Consider the following 18530-nt stretch of genomic DNA (forward strand, 5'->3'; position numbering starts at 1 on the left):
CCCCAGCTTTTGAGTCTGTAGAACAAGGGAATTATGTTACATACATTAATGCATCTTCTTTGTTCCTAAATGTAGCTTTCCTGCCATAAGGTACAGTGCTAACATCCCTGTAGGGCTTGTCCATTTTAGTATGTTGAGAAGAGTATCAATAATCATCATTTTCTATTTGAGATGTCAGAATGCATAAGGGAAACCAGACTGTACAGCCTGTTTGTCTACGTCACTCATAATAGAGGTCATAGGTTCTTAGAAATGGAAGGGAACATTTGAGATCTTTGGATCAGACATAGCAGAGACCCATGAGGAGGTCTTACCCAAGGTTCTGCATCCAGGGCCTGGCAGACCTGGGATGATTCCCAGATGCCCCCACTCCCAAGAAGCATCTGTGTGTTGAGACTGTGACAATAGTTCTATTCTGTGACAATAGTTCTATTGTGGCAAATATTGGCCATGTTTACACTGTATTTAATTGGTCTCTGAGTAAATTTGTACAATCCTTTCATGATCATTTTCCTCAGTGTCAACCCGTGTCTGCTGCTGATTGGTCCAAGGATATACGATCTTGCAAGATTTTAAGTGCACAGCCTTTGAATAAGTGGTTGCTTTTATGTGGTAACAGAGCAGAAAATGTGATTGAGAACTTTCTGAACTGCTTGAGAAGAGTTGGAAGCCCCATGGGATTTAATGTGGCCTACCCCAAAATGTGAGAATATACTGAATTTTTCTTTGATGCATTAATTTGATTTGGTTAGAAGGTGGGAAGTAACGGCTGACGCGTCTACAAAAGCTTATCTCAATAATGTTCTCTGACATAAAGTGCAACGAAATAGTCATAAGTGGATAGATTTTTGTAATGATTACATCTTTATTAAGCTAAAATGTATTTTAGGTTGATCTGTGTGAAATTTTGTTTTCACATTTCTTCTTAGGCAAGTCTCATGACCTCAAAATCTTTTCAGTAATAGAATAAATCCTTAATAAGTCCATATATTCTCTTCTCAATTTTTTTCTTTCATATCAGTTATTTAAAACTTAAGAACAAATAGGATATTTAAAAATAAAGTTGCATTTCCTGATTTACTTGATAGATTTTATGCTTTAACTTTTAATACAGAAATAGACCTAAAATAAGCATTTCTGATTCTGTTGCTATAACAAGATTAGTCATTTTTATAATATTCTGTTAAGACTAAGTTCATTCATTTTTTTGAACATTTGTTTTATATCTACTGTGTGCTAAATACTAAACTTGTTTCAGGGGATGAGAAAGATGAAGAAAATTGCTTTAATTGAGTAAATACCTATGCAGTCATACTCAAAGTTTAACATTGTTTTGCTTTAAAAAAAAGCCATAAAGTCTGTTAGGCCACACTTTGTTGAACCCGATATGCTTTGTTGAACCCGATATGCTTAGAAAGAACAATGGTTACTTCTTTTTCTTTGTTGTAGTGGAGGTACCAGTGTCCTAACTGGCAGGTTGGGAAGTTAGTCTTTAAACACATAGTTACTAATTAATTACATCAGCAGCACAAGTATTGTTGAAAACTATAGCTATGCCCAAAGTCTCATTTTACACTGTAGTTTAGAATTCTCCTCTTATCAAATCTGTTAACAAATCGCCTGGTTTGAGTTTCCCCTGCTCTAGTTTTCCTTAACCAATGAGCTAATAGAGCAGGAGAAGATTATGAAAGAAGCCACAGTGTGAAGACCTTGGGCTTGTATCACAGGCTCTTTCTTACATGAGTTCAGTGAACAAGCCCAGGTCATGTTCTTCCCTGGCCTTTTTTGTTTCAAAGCCCATGTTTTATCTCCCCTTTTTCCCCCCAGTGAGGTATCCATTTACGTGTTTAGATTTTTATGCATAGCTTCTCTCACCTAAAATATTTGCCTAATGATTTTAGAAGGCATGGGCAGGAATAGTGGCTGAGTTGCAGTGCAGGAGTTTGAATTGAAAAAGTCAGGACCATCTAGTTGTTGAAATACTGCTTGAGGCCATTCTTGTCCATCTTAGAATCAGCAGTCAGGTTGGTGGTCCTGCCACCTGCTGGAGAAATTTTAAAAGGGCACTATTGAGCTTTGGGAGAGTCCAATCATGCATATAAAAGAAACTGATTCTTCATAAAGAAACGGGACTTAATGAACCCTGTGTGTGGGAGTTATTTCTGTAGCCTCTGGCCCCCTAACATACTGCTACCTAACTGATGAATAATTGCTGACTGGTGGACTGATTAAGGCTAGATATTCCAGGCTCCAAACAAGCTTCAGGTAATGAGAAGTTCACCTCCCTTCCCCATTATGCAGATTAGTTGAAAATTAAGGTCTCATTGACCTGATGATTCATGAAAATTTTATATTAACATTCTCACATGAACCTTATCTCAGACACTTGATATTATGTGCTTGTGATTTTAAAAGTTCACTTTCAACCCCATTTTGAACAACAGAAATATTAATTGAAGGATTCTTTACAATTGAGAAAATTTTGTTTCCACCAAATTAGTTTTTTGTGCTAATAAAAGTGATTACTAAATATTTTTTGGCATATCTTGTGAGAAAAACAATCTTAGACTCAAGGTTGTCATTTTTATTTAGTTTTTATTTCCCCTAACATTACTAGTTTGTTATGACAATTCATTTGTGGATAAAGATGATACTTCATTGTTATTTTGAAACATTTTCATTTGTTTCAATAGCAAATTCATTCTATTAATAACATCATAATGCTTATGTTCCAAGAAGGGAATTAAATAGTTCATCTTTTTGTGTAGCATAAAAGTTCAAGAAAATCCTTCTGCGTTCCTTAGAGCTATCCAGCAACATGTGGACCCTGATGTTCAGTTGGTAAGTATAGGATACATTTTGGTTTTTGATAAATATTTTTTTTATTTTTTCTTTATATCTGTGGTGTTGAAGGAACCTGAACATACCGTCCCAAATTGTGTTGCAAATCACTGCATTTCCCCCAAAGCACTAAAAAGAAAAAAAATTCATCTCAGTATTTTACTCAATAGTTAATATTCCTATTTTTAACAATTTAAAAATACATGTTTTTACCCCTATTTCAGCCTCTGTTGGGTGCCCCACCACCCTTAGCTTCTGGGTTGCCCCGCATTTCTCCAGTATTTCAGGGGATTCTTTGAGGTTTGGGTCTTCCTTCCTTGCTCATGGTCCCAAGTTCGGGCTTCCTTTGAGTCCTTGCCACCTACTGGGTGTTTCATCTTTCATAAGTGCCATTTCTTCCTGCACCACACCACACAGTGGAACATCTGCTATTGCCTCATTTCCCTAAGTTGTGCTGGAGTGTGTGCCTGCATGTAGAGCTGACTTTGTAGGCTATTGGAAACCAAGACATGATTAGATCATGCTCCAGCATTCCAGACAAGTTAAAACTGGCAAAATTTCTCAGCCTTTCCTATTTCCTGAAAATTTCTACTCTTCTGTTATGCTTCTGCCTGCTCCATATTGCAGTGCTTTTCCTATTCACCCTGTTTCCTCTTCTCACCTTGCTAGCTTGCTCAGCCCAGCCCTCACTACTCCTCTTCATACCTCATGCAAACTAGTGCAGCCATCTCTGCTTCTCCTGTAATCGCAAAAGAAAATCCAAAGGATATTATATTAAGTAAAGAGATTTCTTACCCTATTTAAATAAAATAAAATTTATAGAAAAGTTGCAACATGTATTTAAAAGAAGCCTTTCACGCACCTTTCTAAATCCCTAATTATTGAGATTTTGCCATATTTGCTTTATCATTTCTGGTCTCTTTTTCTTGAAACATTGGAGGGTACAGTGCTCTTTACTCTTGAATTCTTTATTGCATTTAGTGCATTTCCTATGAACAAGGTCAGTCTCCTATACCACCATGAGTCAACACAATTGTAGGAGGAAGAACTATTGAGAAGGGGATTTTAGGGCATTAACAGAATCAGATCAGGAGAGAAAATGAAGAGGAAGGGAAACCAAGGGAAACGGGCTAAATTGGAGTGCAACTCTGCAGAGCCAATAGCTGGTGAAAAGGCTTTTCAAGTGGTATTGATGCATTTGCCAGTGGCTTAAAGGTCATTTAAGGGAACTGTAGCTATGATAGGCTTATTTCTGAGGAACTTGGGGGCAGAGGGTATTAAGACAATCCATGTAGTCATTTCTTAAAAAACTTTTCCCAAACATAATGAAATTGATTTTATCTTCTGCTATGTTTTTTTCTCTTTTAGGTGATGTGTATTCTGCCTTCTAATCAGAAGAATTATTATGATTCTATTAAAAAATATTTGAGCTTGGACTGCCCTGTCCCGAGCCAGTGTGTGCTTACTCGGACTTTGAATAAACAGGGAATGATGATGAGTGTTGCCACCAAGATTGCCATGCAGATGACCTGTAAACTCGGAGGCGAGCTGTGGGCTGTAGAGATACCTGTGAGGACTGTCACAGTTTTCCTTTTAATGATCAATTAATCAATTAATCCTTAAATTAAAGTAGGAAATATTATCACATAATCCCAGAATTACAGTTGTCCCTGGACATCCTTGGGGAGTTGGATCCAGGACCCCCTGAACATGCCCAAATCTGAAAATGCTCAAGTATTGGATATAAGATGGTGGTATTTACATATAACTTTCACACACTTCCTTCCATATGCTTTAAATCCTCTCTAGATTACTTCTGATAGCTAATATAGTGTACATGCAAAACCTATGGTTATAGACGGCGGAGCATATTTGGTTTGTTCCTTGAGCTGTACCCTGGGTTCTGTTATTCCCTGAGCAGAGATTCCCTGAGAAGGTGAGGCATGGGGCTCTTCTCAAGGAACATCAGTTTAAACTTCTAACTTACAATGTTCATTCCATGAGTGAGAATTTAGTTTGTCATAGACTTGGGGCAGGGCTTGATTTGGATCCTTCCAGCTGCTATTTTAAAATCTATTCCCTGGCCTCCATCTTTACCTGATTTCACCAGAGTGCTGTCTCTCAGAGTAGCCTGGCACCCTGGGTGGGGGCTTTCCCAGAGTTTGATGCAATGGCATAGTCCAAGTTCTGAAGCTCCTAAGTGTGATGGGAACTGAGAAATTCCTTTTCTGTTTCCTGAACTGTAAACACCACAGGAGGAAGTGAGGGGAATGCTTCCCATTGGCGCCCACTTCCATACCCAGGTGCCTAGTCAAGTGAGGATTCCTTAGCAATCTGCAGAACAGGAATGGAATTCCTCTCCAGATTCCTTTAGAACAGAATGGATTGACCACGTTCTTGAAATCTCTTTAGCCATTGGTGCCTCTTGCTCACCGCCATAGAGGATGATGGCTGTTTTGGACTACAGCAACTCTCTTAAACACAATATGTATCATGTTCTTCCTTCTTTATCTTTAACTCTGGTTTGCAGTTTAAAAATATGCCTCATCTGCATCTTGATCTCTCTGACACAAAGTTTAATTAAATAATTTAGTAACTAGTCCTTTTTTCATGTCATATTAATCATTGTTGGGGGGAAATACTTACCCTATTAAATCTTAACAAATTTAATTTTGTAGTTAAAGTCCCTGATGGTGGTTGGTATTGATATCTGCAAAGACACATTCAACAGGGAAGTGGCTGTGGTTGGATTTGTGGCCAGCCTTAATCCTAGAATCACCAGGTACTTTTAAAACTACGCTGACATATTCTTCAGTTACATTGTTAATGTAGTTTAACTATAGAACATATCAGCCCACTTCCATATTTTATATACAAAAACTTATGGTCACAAATTATATATAAAATTATATATAAAAATGTGGTTGAAAATATTGGAGTAATATGTAACCTCATTTAAATATATTTACACATTTATTAGGACAAACTGATGTTTGTATTCTGGTCATTTTCTCAAAATTATAGATGTGTTGCTATTCTTGTGCATGTTTTATTTTCTAAGCATCTGCACTATACCAGGCAGTGTAATAGGTACTCACCAGATATTATGGCAAGTATTTGAGCTTTGAAATCAGATTGCCTAAAGTTATATCCTGTTCTGCCACACATTGTCACTGAGGCATAGTTTAACTTTGCTGTTCTTTCCTATTATCTGTAAAATAGGGGTAATAATAGTGCCAATTTTGTAAGACATTTGTGGGAATTATGTAAGACAAAGTGCTCAGAACACTACCACCCAAAGTAAATGCTCAATGCATGCTTGATATCGTTAACACTTGAAGACACTTGATGGGGCTATGGTGTTAAAATTAGAGGCAAGATTAGGGATTACGACTTAAGCAGTGGCTAAAGTTCTCATTAAATCATAGTTTCTGGACATTCAACATTTGTAACTAAACAATATATATTTTGAGTTAGTAGCTGCTGATAGCTGTTTTCTTCCCAGCTTAATAGGTTTGATTGGCTCCATTAAATTTGTGGTCAGGTATCTATTTGGGACTGTGGGAAAGAGGAAATGTAACACCGTGCTTCTGTGTCACATAAGATCCCTGACATACATGTCACTTCATCCATCAAGTTAATAAAGGACTTGTATTTTTTTTCTTTATACATTTAGGATTTATATTTGTGAGGAATGAAGTAGGGAGCCACCTTAGTGTTTTTCCTTAAGTAGTTACCATTTGTGAGAAAATTTCCTTTCAGTTTTCCCTTAGCTCTATTGAGGTATCATTGACAAGCAAAAATTGTATATATTTAAGGTGTACATCATGATTTGTTGATAAATGAATCAAATCAACAAATCCATCACCTCACGTGTGTGAGTGGGAGTGGTGAGAATACTTAAGATCTACTCTTAGCAAATTTGTTTCTGTTTATTTGTGTGTGGATATCCAGTTTTCCTCAAATCACTTATTGAAGATAATTTCTTTCCCCATTTTGTGTTCCTGATGCTTTTGTTAAAAAATTAGTTGACCTTATGTGCATGAGTTTACTTATGGAGTTTCTATTCTGTTTCATTGGTCTTTCTATTATGGGCTTTCTATTCTGTTCTAAGTATAAAATACCTTGTTGTTAAATATAGTCAACATGCCTTAGGTGTACAGAATTTACTCATCTCACAGATGGGAGGCTTGTATTTTTGACAAGTGTCTCCTCATTTTCTCTATCCCCAGCACCAAGAAATGCCCTCTACTCTCTGTGTCTGTAAATTGACTTTTTTAGATTCCACATATAAATGAGATCATGCAGTATTTATCTTTCTGTGTCTGGCTTATTTTTACTTAGCACAATGACTTCTAGGTATATCTGTGTTGTTGTAAGTGGCACGATTTCTTTCTTGTTTGAAGACTGAATAATATTCTTTTGAATGTTCATATTACAGTTTCTTTATTTGCTCCTCAACAGACACTCAAGTTGATTACACATCTTAATGAACATAGAGTGTAGCTATTGCTTTGAAATACAGATTCATTTTATTTGGCTAGATGTCCAGAAGTGTGATTGCTGGATTGTATGGTAGTTTTATTTTAATTTTTGGAAAAGCTTCCAAGCTGATTTCTATAAAGGTTGTATCAATTTTCATTCCCACAACAATGTATAAGAGTCCCCTTTTGTCTACATTCTTCCCAACATTTCCTCTCTTTTGAATTTCTGATAATAGTCATCCTAACTGGTGTGAGATGCTATCTCACTGTGGTTTTGATTTGCATTTCCCTGATGATTCATGATGTCACATGACTATTTGGCCATTTCTGTGTCTTTGGAAACATGTTTATTCAGGTCCTTGGCCCATTTAAAAATTTGTGGTATATTTTCTTTTTTTTATTATTGAGTTGGATGGGTTCCTTATATGTTTTGTATATTAAGTTCTTATCAGATATGTGGTATGCATATATTTTTTCCCATTTTGTAAATTGCCTTTTCATTTTGTTGATTGTTTCCTTTGCTGTGCAGAAACTTTTTAGTTTGATGTATTCCCACTTGTTTACTGTTATCTATGCTTTTGGTATCATGTCCAAAAAAATCATTGCTGAGACCAGAGTCATAGATTTACCCCTTATGATGTAAGATGGATCAATTTTATTTATTTATTTTATTTGCTTCTCCTCCTCTTTCTTCCTTTTCTTTTGTTTATTTGCACATGGATATTCAGTATTCCCTATATAATTTATTAAAGATACTTTCTTTTCCCCATTGTGTTTTCTTGGTACTTTTGTCAAAGATTAGTTCACCACATATGCATGAGTTTACTTATGAGCTTTCTATTCTGTATGTCTGTTTTTATGCCAGTGCATTCTGTTTTGATACTATGGCCTTACAATGTATTTTTTTTTTTTTTTGAAATCAATAAGTATGATGCTTCTACCTTTGATCTTTTGCTCAAAATTGCTTTGGCTATTTGGATTTCTTTTGTAGCTTTACACAAATTTTGAGATTGCTTTTCTATTTCTGTGAAAAATGCCAGTGGATTTTTGGTATGTTTGAAATTGTTCATAATAAACAGCTTTTCAAATGTGAAGAAAGAAAGAAAAAAAATGCTTTTGGAATTTTGATAGGAATTATACAGAGTCTGTGGATCACTTGAATAGTATGAACATCTTGACAATAATTTTTCAGTCTATAAGTATGGGATATCTTTCCATTTATTTGTGTCATCCTCAATTTCTTACCTCTTCGACTTATATTTTCCAGTATACAGATTTTTCATTTCCTTGGTTAAATTTATTTCTAAGAGTTTCATATTTTCGATGTTGTTATAAATAGATTTTTCCTTACTTTTTTTTTTTAGAAAGTTCATTGCAGTGCATGGAAACACAACTGTTTTTTGTATGATAATTTTGTATCCTGAAATTTTACTGAATTTGTTTACTAGTTAATCTGTTAGATTTTTGGTAGAGTTCTTGGGTATTTCTGTAGATCAGGTCCTGTTATCTGCAAATAGGGGAAGTTTTGCTATTTTCTTTCTAGTTTGAATGACTTTTTAAATTTTCTTCTGTATAACCACCCTGGCTAGGATTTGCATTATTCTGCTGAATAGAAGTGGTGAGAGTGGGCATCTTTGTCTTGTTCCTGACCTCAGAGGAAAGGCTTTTTATTTTCACCATTAAAAGTGGTTTTCATATTTTTTTTTTGCAATCCAAGCTCATATTTCCTTAGAGAGTCTTGATCTTCATGGATTTAATTTGGTCACCCTGACTTTATCAGGCTCAGAGTTACCACTGATAAAATGGAAAGACAATGGAGGGATAATTAAAGACATGTTTGAATGAAGAAAAAAATGGTTTTCATATATTTAGGTATCTATATTTAATTTGTTGAGAGTCTTTATCACTGAAAGACTGTTAAATCTTTTCATTTTTTGCATATATTGTGATGATCACTTCTTTCCTTTATTCTGTTAGTGTGGTATACCATGTTTATTGATTTGTTTATGTTGAACCATCCTTGTATCCCAGGTATCTGATCCTTTTAATGTGCTATCATATTTGGTTTGACAATTTCTTGAGGATTTTTGTATCTATATCTTCAGGAATATTGATATATGCTTTAAAACATTGTTGTCTGATTTTGATATCAGGTAATGTTGGCCTCATAGGTTTAGAAATGTTCTCTTTTGTTCATATTTTTGGAAGAGTTTGAGAAAAATTATTCCTTAAGTGTTTTGTAGATTCACCAATAAAGCCATCAGGTTTGTGGCTCTTCTTTGCTGAGAGATTTTTCATTATTATTTTGGATTCAGTTTTCTTTCTCTTATTGGTATGTTCACATTTTCTATTTCTTCATGATTCAATCTTGGTAGGTTGAATGTGTCCAGGAATTTATTCATTTCTTATAAATTATCCAATAATTATTCACAGTAATGTGTATGATCCTTTGAGTTTATTTGATGTCAGTTGTAATGCCTCTGATTTCATTTACCTGAGTGTTTCTCTTTAGTCTATCTAAAGGTTTATCAATCTACCTTTTAAAAATGCCAACCATTTTGTTGATTATTTTTATCGTTTTTCCAGTCTCCATTTCTACTGCCATCATTTCCTTCCTTTCACTAACTTTGTTGGCCTTCGTTTTTTTGTTTTCCCACTTCCTTGAGGTGTACAGTTGGATTGTTTGCAGACTTCTTTCCTAAGGCAGGCACTTATCACTATACAGTTTCCTCTTAAAACTGCTTTTCCTGCATCACGTCAGTTTTGGTATAGTATTTCCACTTTCATTTGTCTCAGGATATACTTTGATTTCCTTTTTTATTTCTTTGACATATTAGTTGTTCAGGAATGTGCTGTCAGTTTTCTTATGGACGTCTAGTTTCATACTATTATGGTAAGAAAAGATGCTTGATATGATTTCAGCCCTCATAAATTTGTTAAAACTTGTTATGATTTGTCTTGAAGAATGTTTCATGTGTACTTGAGAAGAATATTATCCTGATGCTCTTGTATGGAATATTTGGTATGTCTGTTAGATCCATTTGTTCTAAAGTGTAATTGTAGTCCAATGTTATTTATTTATTTATTTAGGTACTAGAGATTGAACCCAAGGGTGCTTAATCACTGAGCCATACATCCCCTGCCCTTTTTATTATTTTGAGACAGGCTCTTGCCAAGTTGCTTAGGGCCTTGCTAAATTGCTGAGGCTGTCTTTGAACTTGTAATCCTCCTGCCTCAGTCTTCTATGCTGCTGGGATTTCAGGCGTTTGCCACCACACTGGCTCCAATGTTGTTTTTATTGATTTTTCCATCTAATGAAAGTGTGGGTATTGAATTCCTCTATTATTTTCATATTGCTGTCTATTTATCCCTTCAGATCTGTTAATATTTGCTTTATATATTTAGATGCTCTTGTGTTAGGTGCATATATATTTACATATATATTGGTTTGTGCTTTTGTTAAATTGGACTATCATTATATAATTACTTTCTTTGTGTCTTGTGAGTTTTTTGACAAAAGCCCATTTTGTTTGATATAAGTATAGCTACCCTGGCTCTTTTATCCATTTAGCCATTCTCTTTTGGTTGGAGAATTTAATCAATTTCCATTTTAAATAATTATTGATATACTATTGCCATTTTGTTTTGTTTTTGCAATTTTGTTGATTCTTTGTTTTTTTATTCCTCTCTTTATGTTTTCCTTTGTGGTTTAATATGTTTTGATTCATTTTTTCTTTCTCTTTTCTGTGAGTAATAAGGGTTTTGATTTGTGGTTACTATGAGACTTAGACAAAACATTTTATAGTTTTTAAAGCTGATAGCAACTCAACTTCCATATATAACATACAAAAACATTTTACTTCCTCTCTACACATTTTTAGTTTTTAATATCACAATTTACATTTTTTATGTTGGGTATTTATTAATATTATTGTAGCTATAGCTATTTTTTAACCTTTAACCTTATTTTTGGGTTAAAAGTGATTTATATATGTCCATATTAGAGTACTCTGAATTTGACTATATATTTACCATTATTTTTTTTTTTTTTATTGGTTGTTCAAAACATTACAGAGCTCAAGACATATCATCTTTCTTACATTCGACTCAATTGGGTTTTGAACTCCCCAAATACATAATACAGACTCACTACTGTTACATACTATTTACCATTATCATTGAGTTTTATACTTACATTTTATGTTACTTAATTAACAACTTTCATTTAAGCTAGAACTTTTGTATTTCTTATTAGGTAGATCCAGTGGTCATAAACTCCCTTAGCTTTTGTTTGTTTGGAAAAGATTTTATTTTTGAAGGATAGCTTTGCTAGGCAAATATTTCTAGTTCACCCCTGCCTAGCACTTTGAGTATATCATCTCGTTCTCTCCTGGCCTATAAAGTTTCTCTTGAGTTTGCTGATAGGGGTTCCTTTGTATGTGATAAGCCCATTTTTTCATTTTCAAATTCGCTTTGATTTTTGACAGTTTGATTGTAACATGTCTTGGTGTTGTCTTTTTTGGATTAAGCTGATCTGAGGACTTTTGACCTTTATGTGGCAGGATGTCCCTTTTTCTCCCCAGATCTGGGAAGTTTTCAGCAATTATTTTCTTAAATAAACTTTGTCACTTCTTTCTTCTCTTTTTGAAACTCTCATATCGAGAATATTAGCTCTCTGGATGATTTTCTGTAAACTCCATAAGCTTTCTTCATTCTTTATGTTTTAAAGTTTTTCTCCTATGAATTTTCTTTTTTCATCTAAAATTTCCTTTTCTTCCTCTGAGAAAACACCCTTTTACTGGAGCAATTCTGCTATCTATTGCATTCTTTATTTCATTTGTTGAATTAATCAGTTCTAGGCCAGCAGTTTGGTTCTTTTTGACAATTTTTCTCTTTTTGAAGTTAGTATTTTGTTTATGTATTATTTTTCTGATATCAAGTGGCCTGTGTTCTCTTGTAGCTCACTGGGCTCCCTTAAAACAACTATTTTGCATTTCTTGTCAGGCAGTTTTTAGATCATTTCTTTGGAATTGGTTATTGGAATGTTATTTTAATCCTTCAGTGTGTCATATTTCCTTGATTTTTTTCATCTTCCTTGAAGTCTTACATTGCTGTCTTCACATTTGAAGAATTGGTCATCCACCCTAGACTTTACTGACATGCTTTGAGAGAAATGACTTCACTAGTGATTGTGAGGATCTCTTCCATCTTTTCTATTGGTGTGCCTGTCCTACACTTCTTGTTCCTTCTTAGGGAAGTTCTTAAAGATTGTATACCTTCTCTCAATCCCACAAAGCCATACCAAGTGCTGAGAGCTTCCCAATTGTCTTCCATAGCTGGTGCTCAGAAATTCTCATATTTGTGTGTATCTTCTTCCAATCCTATACAGTTAAGCTAGCTGGGAAGATGTCAGCCTTTATTGTATTTTCTCCAAATCCTGTAGACTTAGGCACTTATTCATACTATCTTGTAGGATGTGCTCAAGGGGCCAGACTTGGAGTAGAAGTGGCAAGGTGTGTATGGAGTATTTTGGGTGCTTCTAGGCCAGTTGAAGGTGGGGTATAGCAAGGTATCCCAAACATCTCATGGGTGGGCTTCCTGATGCAGCTAATGGAGCAATTAGTATGGTCTGAAGTCTCCTTTACCTGATCCCAGACACTCTCAGTCTCTCAATTCAGTGTTCTGGGTGAAGCAAGAAAGAAGAGGGACTTTTTGCAGCACCCTGCAAGGCTGGGGGCACAGGTGTACTATGCTATATTGTCTACTGGAAATTTTACTACAAACCTATAAAGTAGTAACTACCTTACTGCCTTGTAAATCTCCTTGTCACAGATAAGGAAACTAAGGTTTAGGTTCACAAAGCTAGTGAATATACAAGGATTAGAATCTCAATGCTAACACTGTGCTTTAATTTTGCTTAATAAAAAACATATTCTGGGGAGAGGTTCTTTTTAATATAATCATGACCACATAGCATATATAAAATTAAGGTCATTGATTTTTACTCAAAGTGTCTATTTGTTTGTTTAAAATTAAGGCATGTTTAGAGCAAAATTTTGAAATTAAGCTTTACTTTTTTTCTTTCGCTCACTGTAGGTGGTTTTCACGCTGCATCCTTCAGAAAACAACTGATATTGCAGATTGCTTAAAAGTCTTCATGACTGGTACTAAAAAGGTTACAATGTGGGTGGGCTTCAAGGACTGCTTGCTCAGACCCAAAGTAGATTCCATCCACATATTTTCATCAGAGCAGATAGGTAGAAGCAAACTCGCTAAGCCTGTCAGATTTCGTGGAGTCAGAACTTTCTCAAAGCTGTATGCTGACTCATACAGGCGAACAGACTGTGCAGCATTTATATTTGTATGTGTGTGATAAACAAAAGCTGAGAGGGAGGAAAGTTTGTGGCTACTGGTGGTCCTGGTAAGCAGTGTGAAGGCCAAAAGAAATCTACCCTGTAGAGACTTTGGGCCTGGGGTAGAGATGCTAACAGATAAAGTGTGGCATAGCCGGAGAAGAAGGGGGAGGTGACAGATGAGGAAAGGTGCCCTCTTCACAGTGGAATGCAATGGAAAGACAAATCTGGGGTTTTGTTTCCTCACTGGCCATGGCCCAGGTCTGGCTCTGCTGTTCCACAACAATGTGACATGTACAAATCTTTGTTCCAGACTGCAGTTTCCAATTGGTAAATTTTGGGGAGGTTGTAATTTTTTTTCCTAAAAATATATAAAATGAATTTTCTGGACAATAAACTCTTCTAAAAACAAATTGTGCAATATATACATGAAAAGAATTACTGCATCCTATTACTTTCTCTACACTGGAAAATTTCTTTTAGCAGATGTCATTAGATGTTTCTTTTGCATGTGAGTTACTGTGATTTCTATTCTAAGGCAAATTCTAGTTAGAGTGGGTGGGAATGTTTTCAGAAATCCTATCATCAGTTAGAGTTGGAATTGAATTGGTTGAGGCAGTTGAAGAAGTGTTTTTAGCAGAAGAGCCAAGTCCTTATGTTTTCATGTTTATTCTCATTAGGGAAGAAAATGATATAAACTCATCTAGCCTGTTTCTATTGAGAGGATTTAAAGACTTGAAGAAACTAATTAGCATTAATTTGGTTTTAGTAATATCTGTGTGTATCATGAATCAAATGTTGATTTGTTGCACAAATATTGAAATTTAGTTAAAGAAATATGGTAAATTTAAGAATGTATTATGCCGTAGAAACTATTAAGATGTTTCAGAGAGCAGAGATGAAGGAAGGCCTCTGAGGTTATTCATTTTTACATTATGGCAAATGCAACCCAAATTAGGTATGACCCTATTTTACAATGGTCTGAAATAGCCAAGTTATTTAAACAGTAAATTACATGTAAATATATGTGTTGACACTGGACATGTCATTCTTTTCTTACTAACACCAAATTCTGCAGGAGCACTCAACAAGTGGTACAAGCACAACCACAGCTTGCCCGCCCGCATAATTGTGTATCGTGATGGTGTAGGGGACGGTCAGCTGAAAACCATTGTTGAATATGAAGTCCCGCAGTTGCTAAGCAGTGTAACAGAATCCAGCTCAAATATCAGGTATTATATGGTCGTTCTTTTCTCTAACACTCCCAATAATAGCACATTCAGCTGCAGCTATTTGACATGAGGTATGCAAACATAACTTTAACTTTTTTTTTCTGCATTTATGCATCATGTCAGTTTGGCTGATGAATCTTCCCTTGATTGGAGGGGAGTCATGGTGGTCTAACATACATAGTCAGGTGGTGTAAGCTTTGGGGTCCCAGGTGGGTCACTTGGAGGAAGGCAGGTATTCTTTAGAGTAGCTGGCACGAACTCAGCAGGAAGCCCACAGGACTGATGGCCAGTGAAGATATTATACATATTAATATATCATGGAAAAAAATAACTCCTGGTTTTAAATTTGAGGCCCAGATCAACACACAGAGCTGATGAGTCTGAATTACAGGCACTAATGTGCAGTTGAGGTAGTGAGAGGGATGTGAGTATCATGAAAACTGAACCACATATGGAAATCAGACCATCTTGGACATGAAGCATCTTGCTGCTTGTTGCTTTTTTAGATTTGGTATTTCGGTACGAAATTTTCTTCAGTGATTATGTGAAGTGGCAACTCAATAAAAATATTAGAAATGGAAAATGAGGGAGGACAGTAATCTCAAGTTGGCATCTTAGAATATTTGGAAAGCATCTTATTTCAGTGAAGCACATAGAACTCTCCCATATAATTTCACCATCATTCCCATCAACCAGAGCTTCTTGGCCTCAAATCACAAAGGAGCTGAGTCTTGATCTCAGCGAGTTAGTATTTAGAGAAAATGGAGAGCCTCATAGGTTGGTGGCAATGTCACTTGCAGCCAAACTCTTAGAGTCAAAATCTCTCTTCCCACTGACCACAGGTGAATGTATCTCAGGCAGATGATTAGAAATTAAAGAAAATATGTAATCGAGAGAGACAGGGGTAAATTTAGCAATTGATGAGGGGTTACTTTTCTTTCTCTATAGTATCAACTTTTTCAAAGTCCATTACTGAAAACATTCATCATAATTTTTTAAATAATTAAAATGCTTAAAATAAAAATGATCTTTGCATCTCAGAGTTTCTTCCATAATGGTGGATATTTGGTTTTGGCTTTGACATTAACATTTGGCCATTCAGCATTTCCAGAATATAAATTTGATCTGTCCATCCATCTACCTAGTGAGTGTTACAGAATTCAGAACAGATGATTTGAGAAGAAAACTAAGTGATTTTTCTTTTGCTACTCAGATAAATTTGAGAGAAAGAGTGAAGGTGAAAATAGAGTGGTGCTTGCTAATGGAAAAAAGAAAAACTTGTCTCCTTGGATAATACTGGAACATCTTCTCTCAAAATGCAGTTCAAGTTCGGTGTTCTGTGAATCATTCCTCCCATTGTCTTAAGTGATATAAATGAGGCAGATGACTTGGCATGGTGCACTTTTGCAACATAGAAGGACAATCCCTAGCTTAAAGATTGTATGTCTCTCTAAGGAACGGATTATGGGTGATTTTACTTTCTCTGTTTTGCAGTGTTTTTTCTAGTGAAATTCTTTATTTCAATTTAAAAGATAAAACTACAACAAAAACCCAAACTGCAAAGCTGAATGGATTGGTTTTAGTTGACTTCTTCTTATTTTTTTCCTCTGTGGTTCCAAGCTGCAGACTGTCAGTGATTGTGGTGAGAAAGAAATGCATGCCACGATTCTTCACAGAAATGAACCATACTGTCCAGAACCCCCCCTTGGGCACTATTGTGGATGCAGAAGCAACACGTCCAAAGTGGTGAGTGCTACTGGAGATCAGTTTTCAACCAGCATTTGCTGCATCTTGTTTAGGTTTGGCCTTAACCCAAGTGACTTCTTTCCCATACCCATTTCCACATTCCTCTCCAGGTATGACTTTTATTTGATCAGTCAGACTGCCTGTCGGGGAACTGTCAGTCCCACCTACTACAATGTCATCTATGATGACAATTGCTTGAAGCCTGACCACATGCAGAGACTAACATTCAAACTGTGCCATATGTACTACAATTGGCAGGTGAGTGGAAGCTGCTTACTGATGTAAATATGGTACTCAAGATGTCCACATGGGAATTGTACCCAGTTCTCCTCTATATTCCTAGGCAAAAAAAAAAAAATATGACTTTTCACAAGATGAGATGAATATGTGACTCTTTAAGTCCACAGTGGGAGGAACCCAGTGTGTCATAGAAGCAAAATAGTAATAACTATTAATAGACACAATAAATTAGAGGACTTTATTATATACATCATCTTAGGCAGGCTTAGGAAGAAATCAAGGTTTTCTTAATTCAGTGTTATAGATGAGGAGGTTGAAACCAGCACATATGTCCCTGGTGGGCAAGTGCTAACAGGCATGTCTATCCTGTGTACTGAGCATTAGTCCAAGAACTGCTCTCAAAGTCCAAAGCCAAGGTTTGCTCTAAGCCCCTTGAGTTAAGAGGTCAAAGGAAACTCAGATCAGGCCTGAGTGCAGTGTCTCCCAGTACCCAGCACCGTGAAGCCTTCACCCTACCTTGCCAGGAAGCTTCAGTTTTGAGTGAGTGAGGCTGCCTATTGTCAGTTAAAATTGTTTATCTAGAGACACATTCTTTTGTCTGTATAACCAATAGTTGGAAAAACTCAGAAGAAAAAATCATGATGAAGAGCAAATCATCCTCTTAATTATGATCACTTCTTTTTCTCCTCAGGGCTTAATCAGTATCCCAGCACCATGTCAGTATGCACACAAGCTGACCTTTCTGGTGGCACAAAGCATCCATAAGGAACCAAACTTGGAATTAGCCAATTCTCTCTTCTACCTGTGATGACACTAACCTTGGTGTCACTACCCGACGAACCCAAGAAGTTGTTGGTATACTTTGTCCAGATCTGCCAAAGCTGGAGACTGTCACTGAGGAAAGGAATCAAGCTTAGTTACTTCTGGGAGAACCCATAAAATATCTTAATCTAAAACAGTCAAAAAGAAATGTGTGTTATTTAATGTTTAAAAAGTTATATGCTAGAGAAAGTTCTCATCGTGGTCCATGGAACTAAAGTACACCGTCTCCTAATAGAATCCTACAAAGTTAAAGATCTTTTCAGAAAATGTGTGTGCATGATATTTTGATGATAGATAAATAGTGTCTAATCCCCTTTCAAAGTTCATAGAGGTTTCCTTAAATAATGTTGTGGAGTGTTTTGTAGAGTGTTTTTTAAATAATTATGAGAAAATAAAGTTCAGAGCATCACACATGCATTTGTTATTTGAATCTTTAAGTTGGCATTACATGTGAACCTCTTTATTTAGTATTTTTAGCAAAGGTTCTTACCCACTAGACCACAGCTCCATCAGCTTTGAGTTGTAGTTATGAAATTGAACTTACCACTTGCTCTTATGACAGGACAGTATTTCACTTACTAGCAGCCACTCTCACTGATGACCTTGCTTCTAATCAGAGAAAGCAGGCGACCTTCCCTCTCCTTTCTGCATCATCAGTTTTCCCCCCACTAACACTTCTCCATTGGCATTATGGATTTATTTCTCCCATCTCAAAAAGGAAACCATTTCTCTCTCCAGCTATCACTCCATTTTTGTCCATGTTTACAGAAAACCATCTTAAAAGAATAAGAGAATAGTTTGTGCTTCATGTA

General features: G+C 35.8%; 1 protein-coding gene across 1 annotated transcript in view; it reads left to right on the plus strand.

The window, feature by feature from the left end:
• Piwil4 (piwi like RNA-mediated gene silencing 4) overlaps positions 1-18135 on the plus strand; it is a 46118-nt gene extending 27983 nt beyond the window's left edge. The window contains exons 12-20 of the mRNA XM_005337184.4: positions 519-703; positions 2769-2841; positions 4210-4410; positions 5520-5623; positions 13422-13489; positions 14757-14910; positions 16531-16656; positions 16767-16914; positions 17588-18135. Of these exons, the coding sequence (XP_005337241.3) occupies positions 519-703; positions 2769-2841; positions 4210-4410; positions 5520-5623; positions 13422-13489; positions 14757-14910; positions 16531-16656; positions 16767-16914; positions 17588-17704 (1176 nt within the window). The 3' untranslated portion in view covers positions 17705-18135. The remainder of the gene's footprint in view (positions 1-518; positions 704-2768; positions 2842-4209; positions 4411-5519; positions 5624-13421; positions 13490-14756; positions 14911-16530; positions 16657-16766; positions 16915-17587) is intronic.
• Positions 18136-18530: the final 395 nt, after the last annotated feature.

Source organism: Ictidomys tridecemlineatus, chromosome 4 (assembly GCF_052094955.1).
Source record: "Ictidomys tridecemlineatus isolate mIctTri1 chromosome 4, mIctTri1.hap1, whole genome shotgun sequence".
Lineage (NCBI taxonomy): Eukaryota > Metazoa > Chordata > Mammalia > Rodentia > Sciuridae > Ictidomys > Ictidomys tridecemlineatus.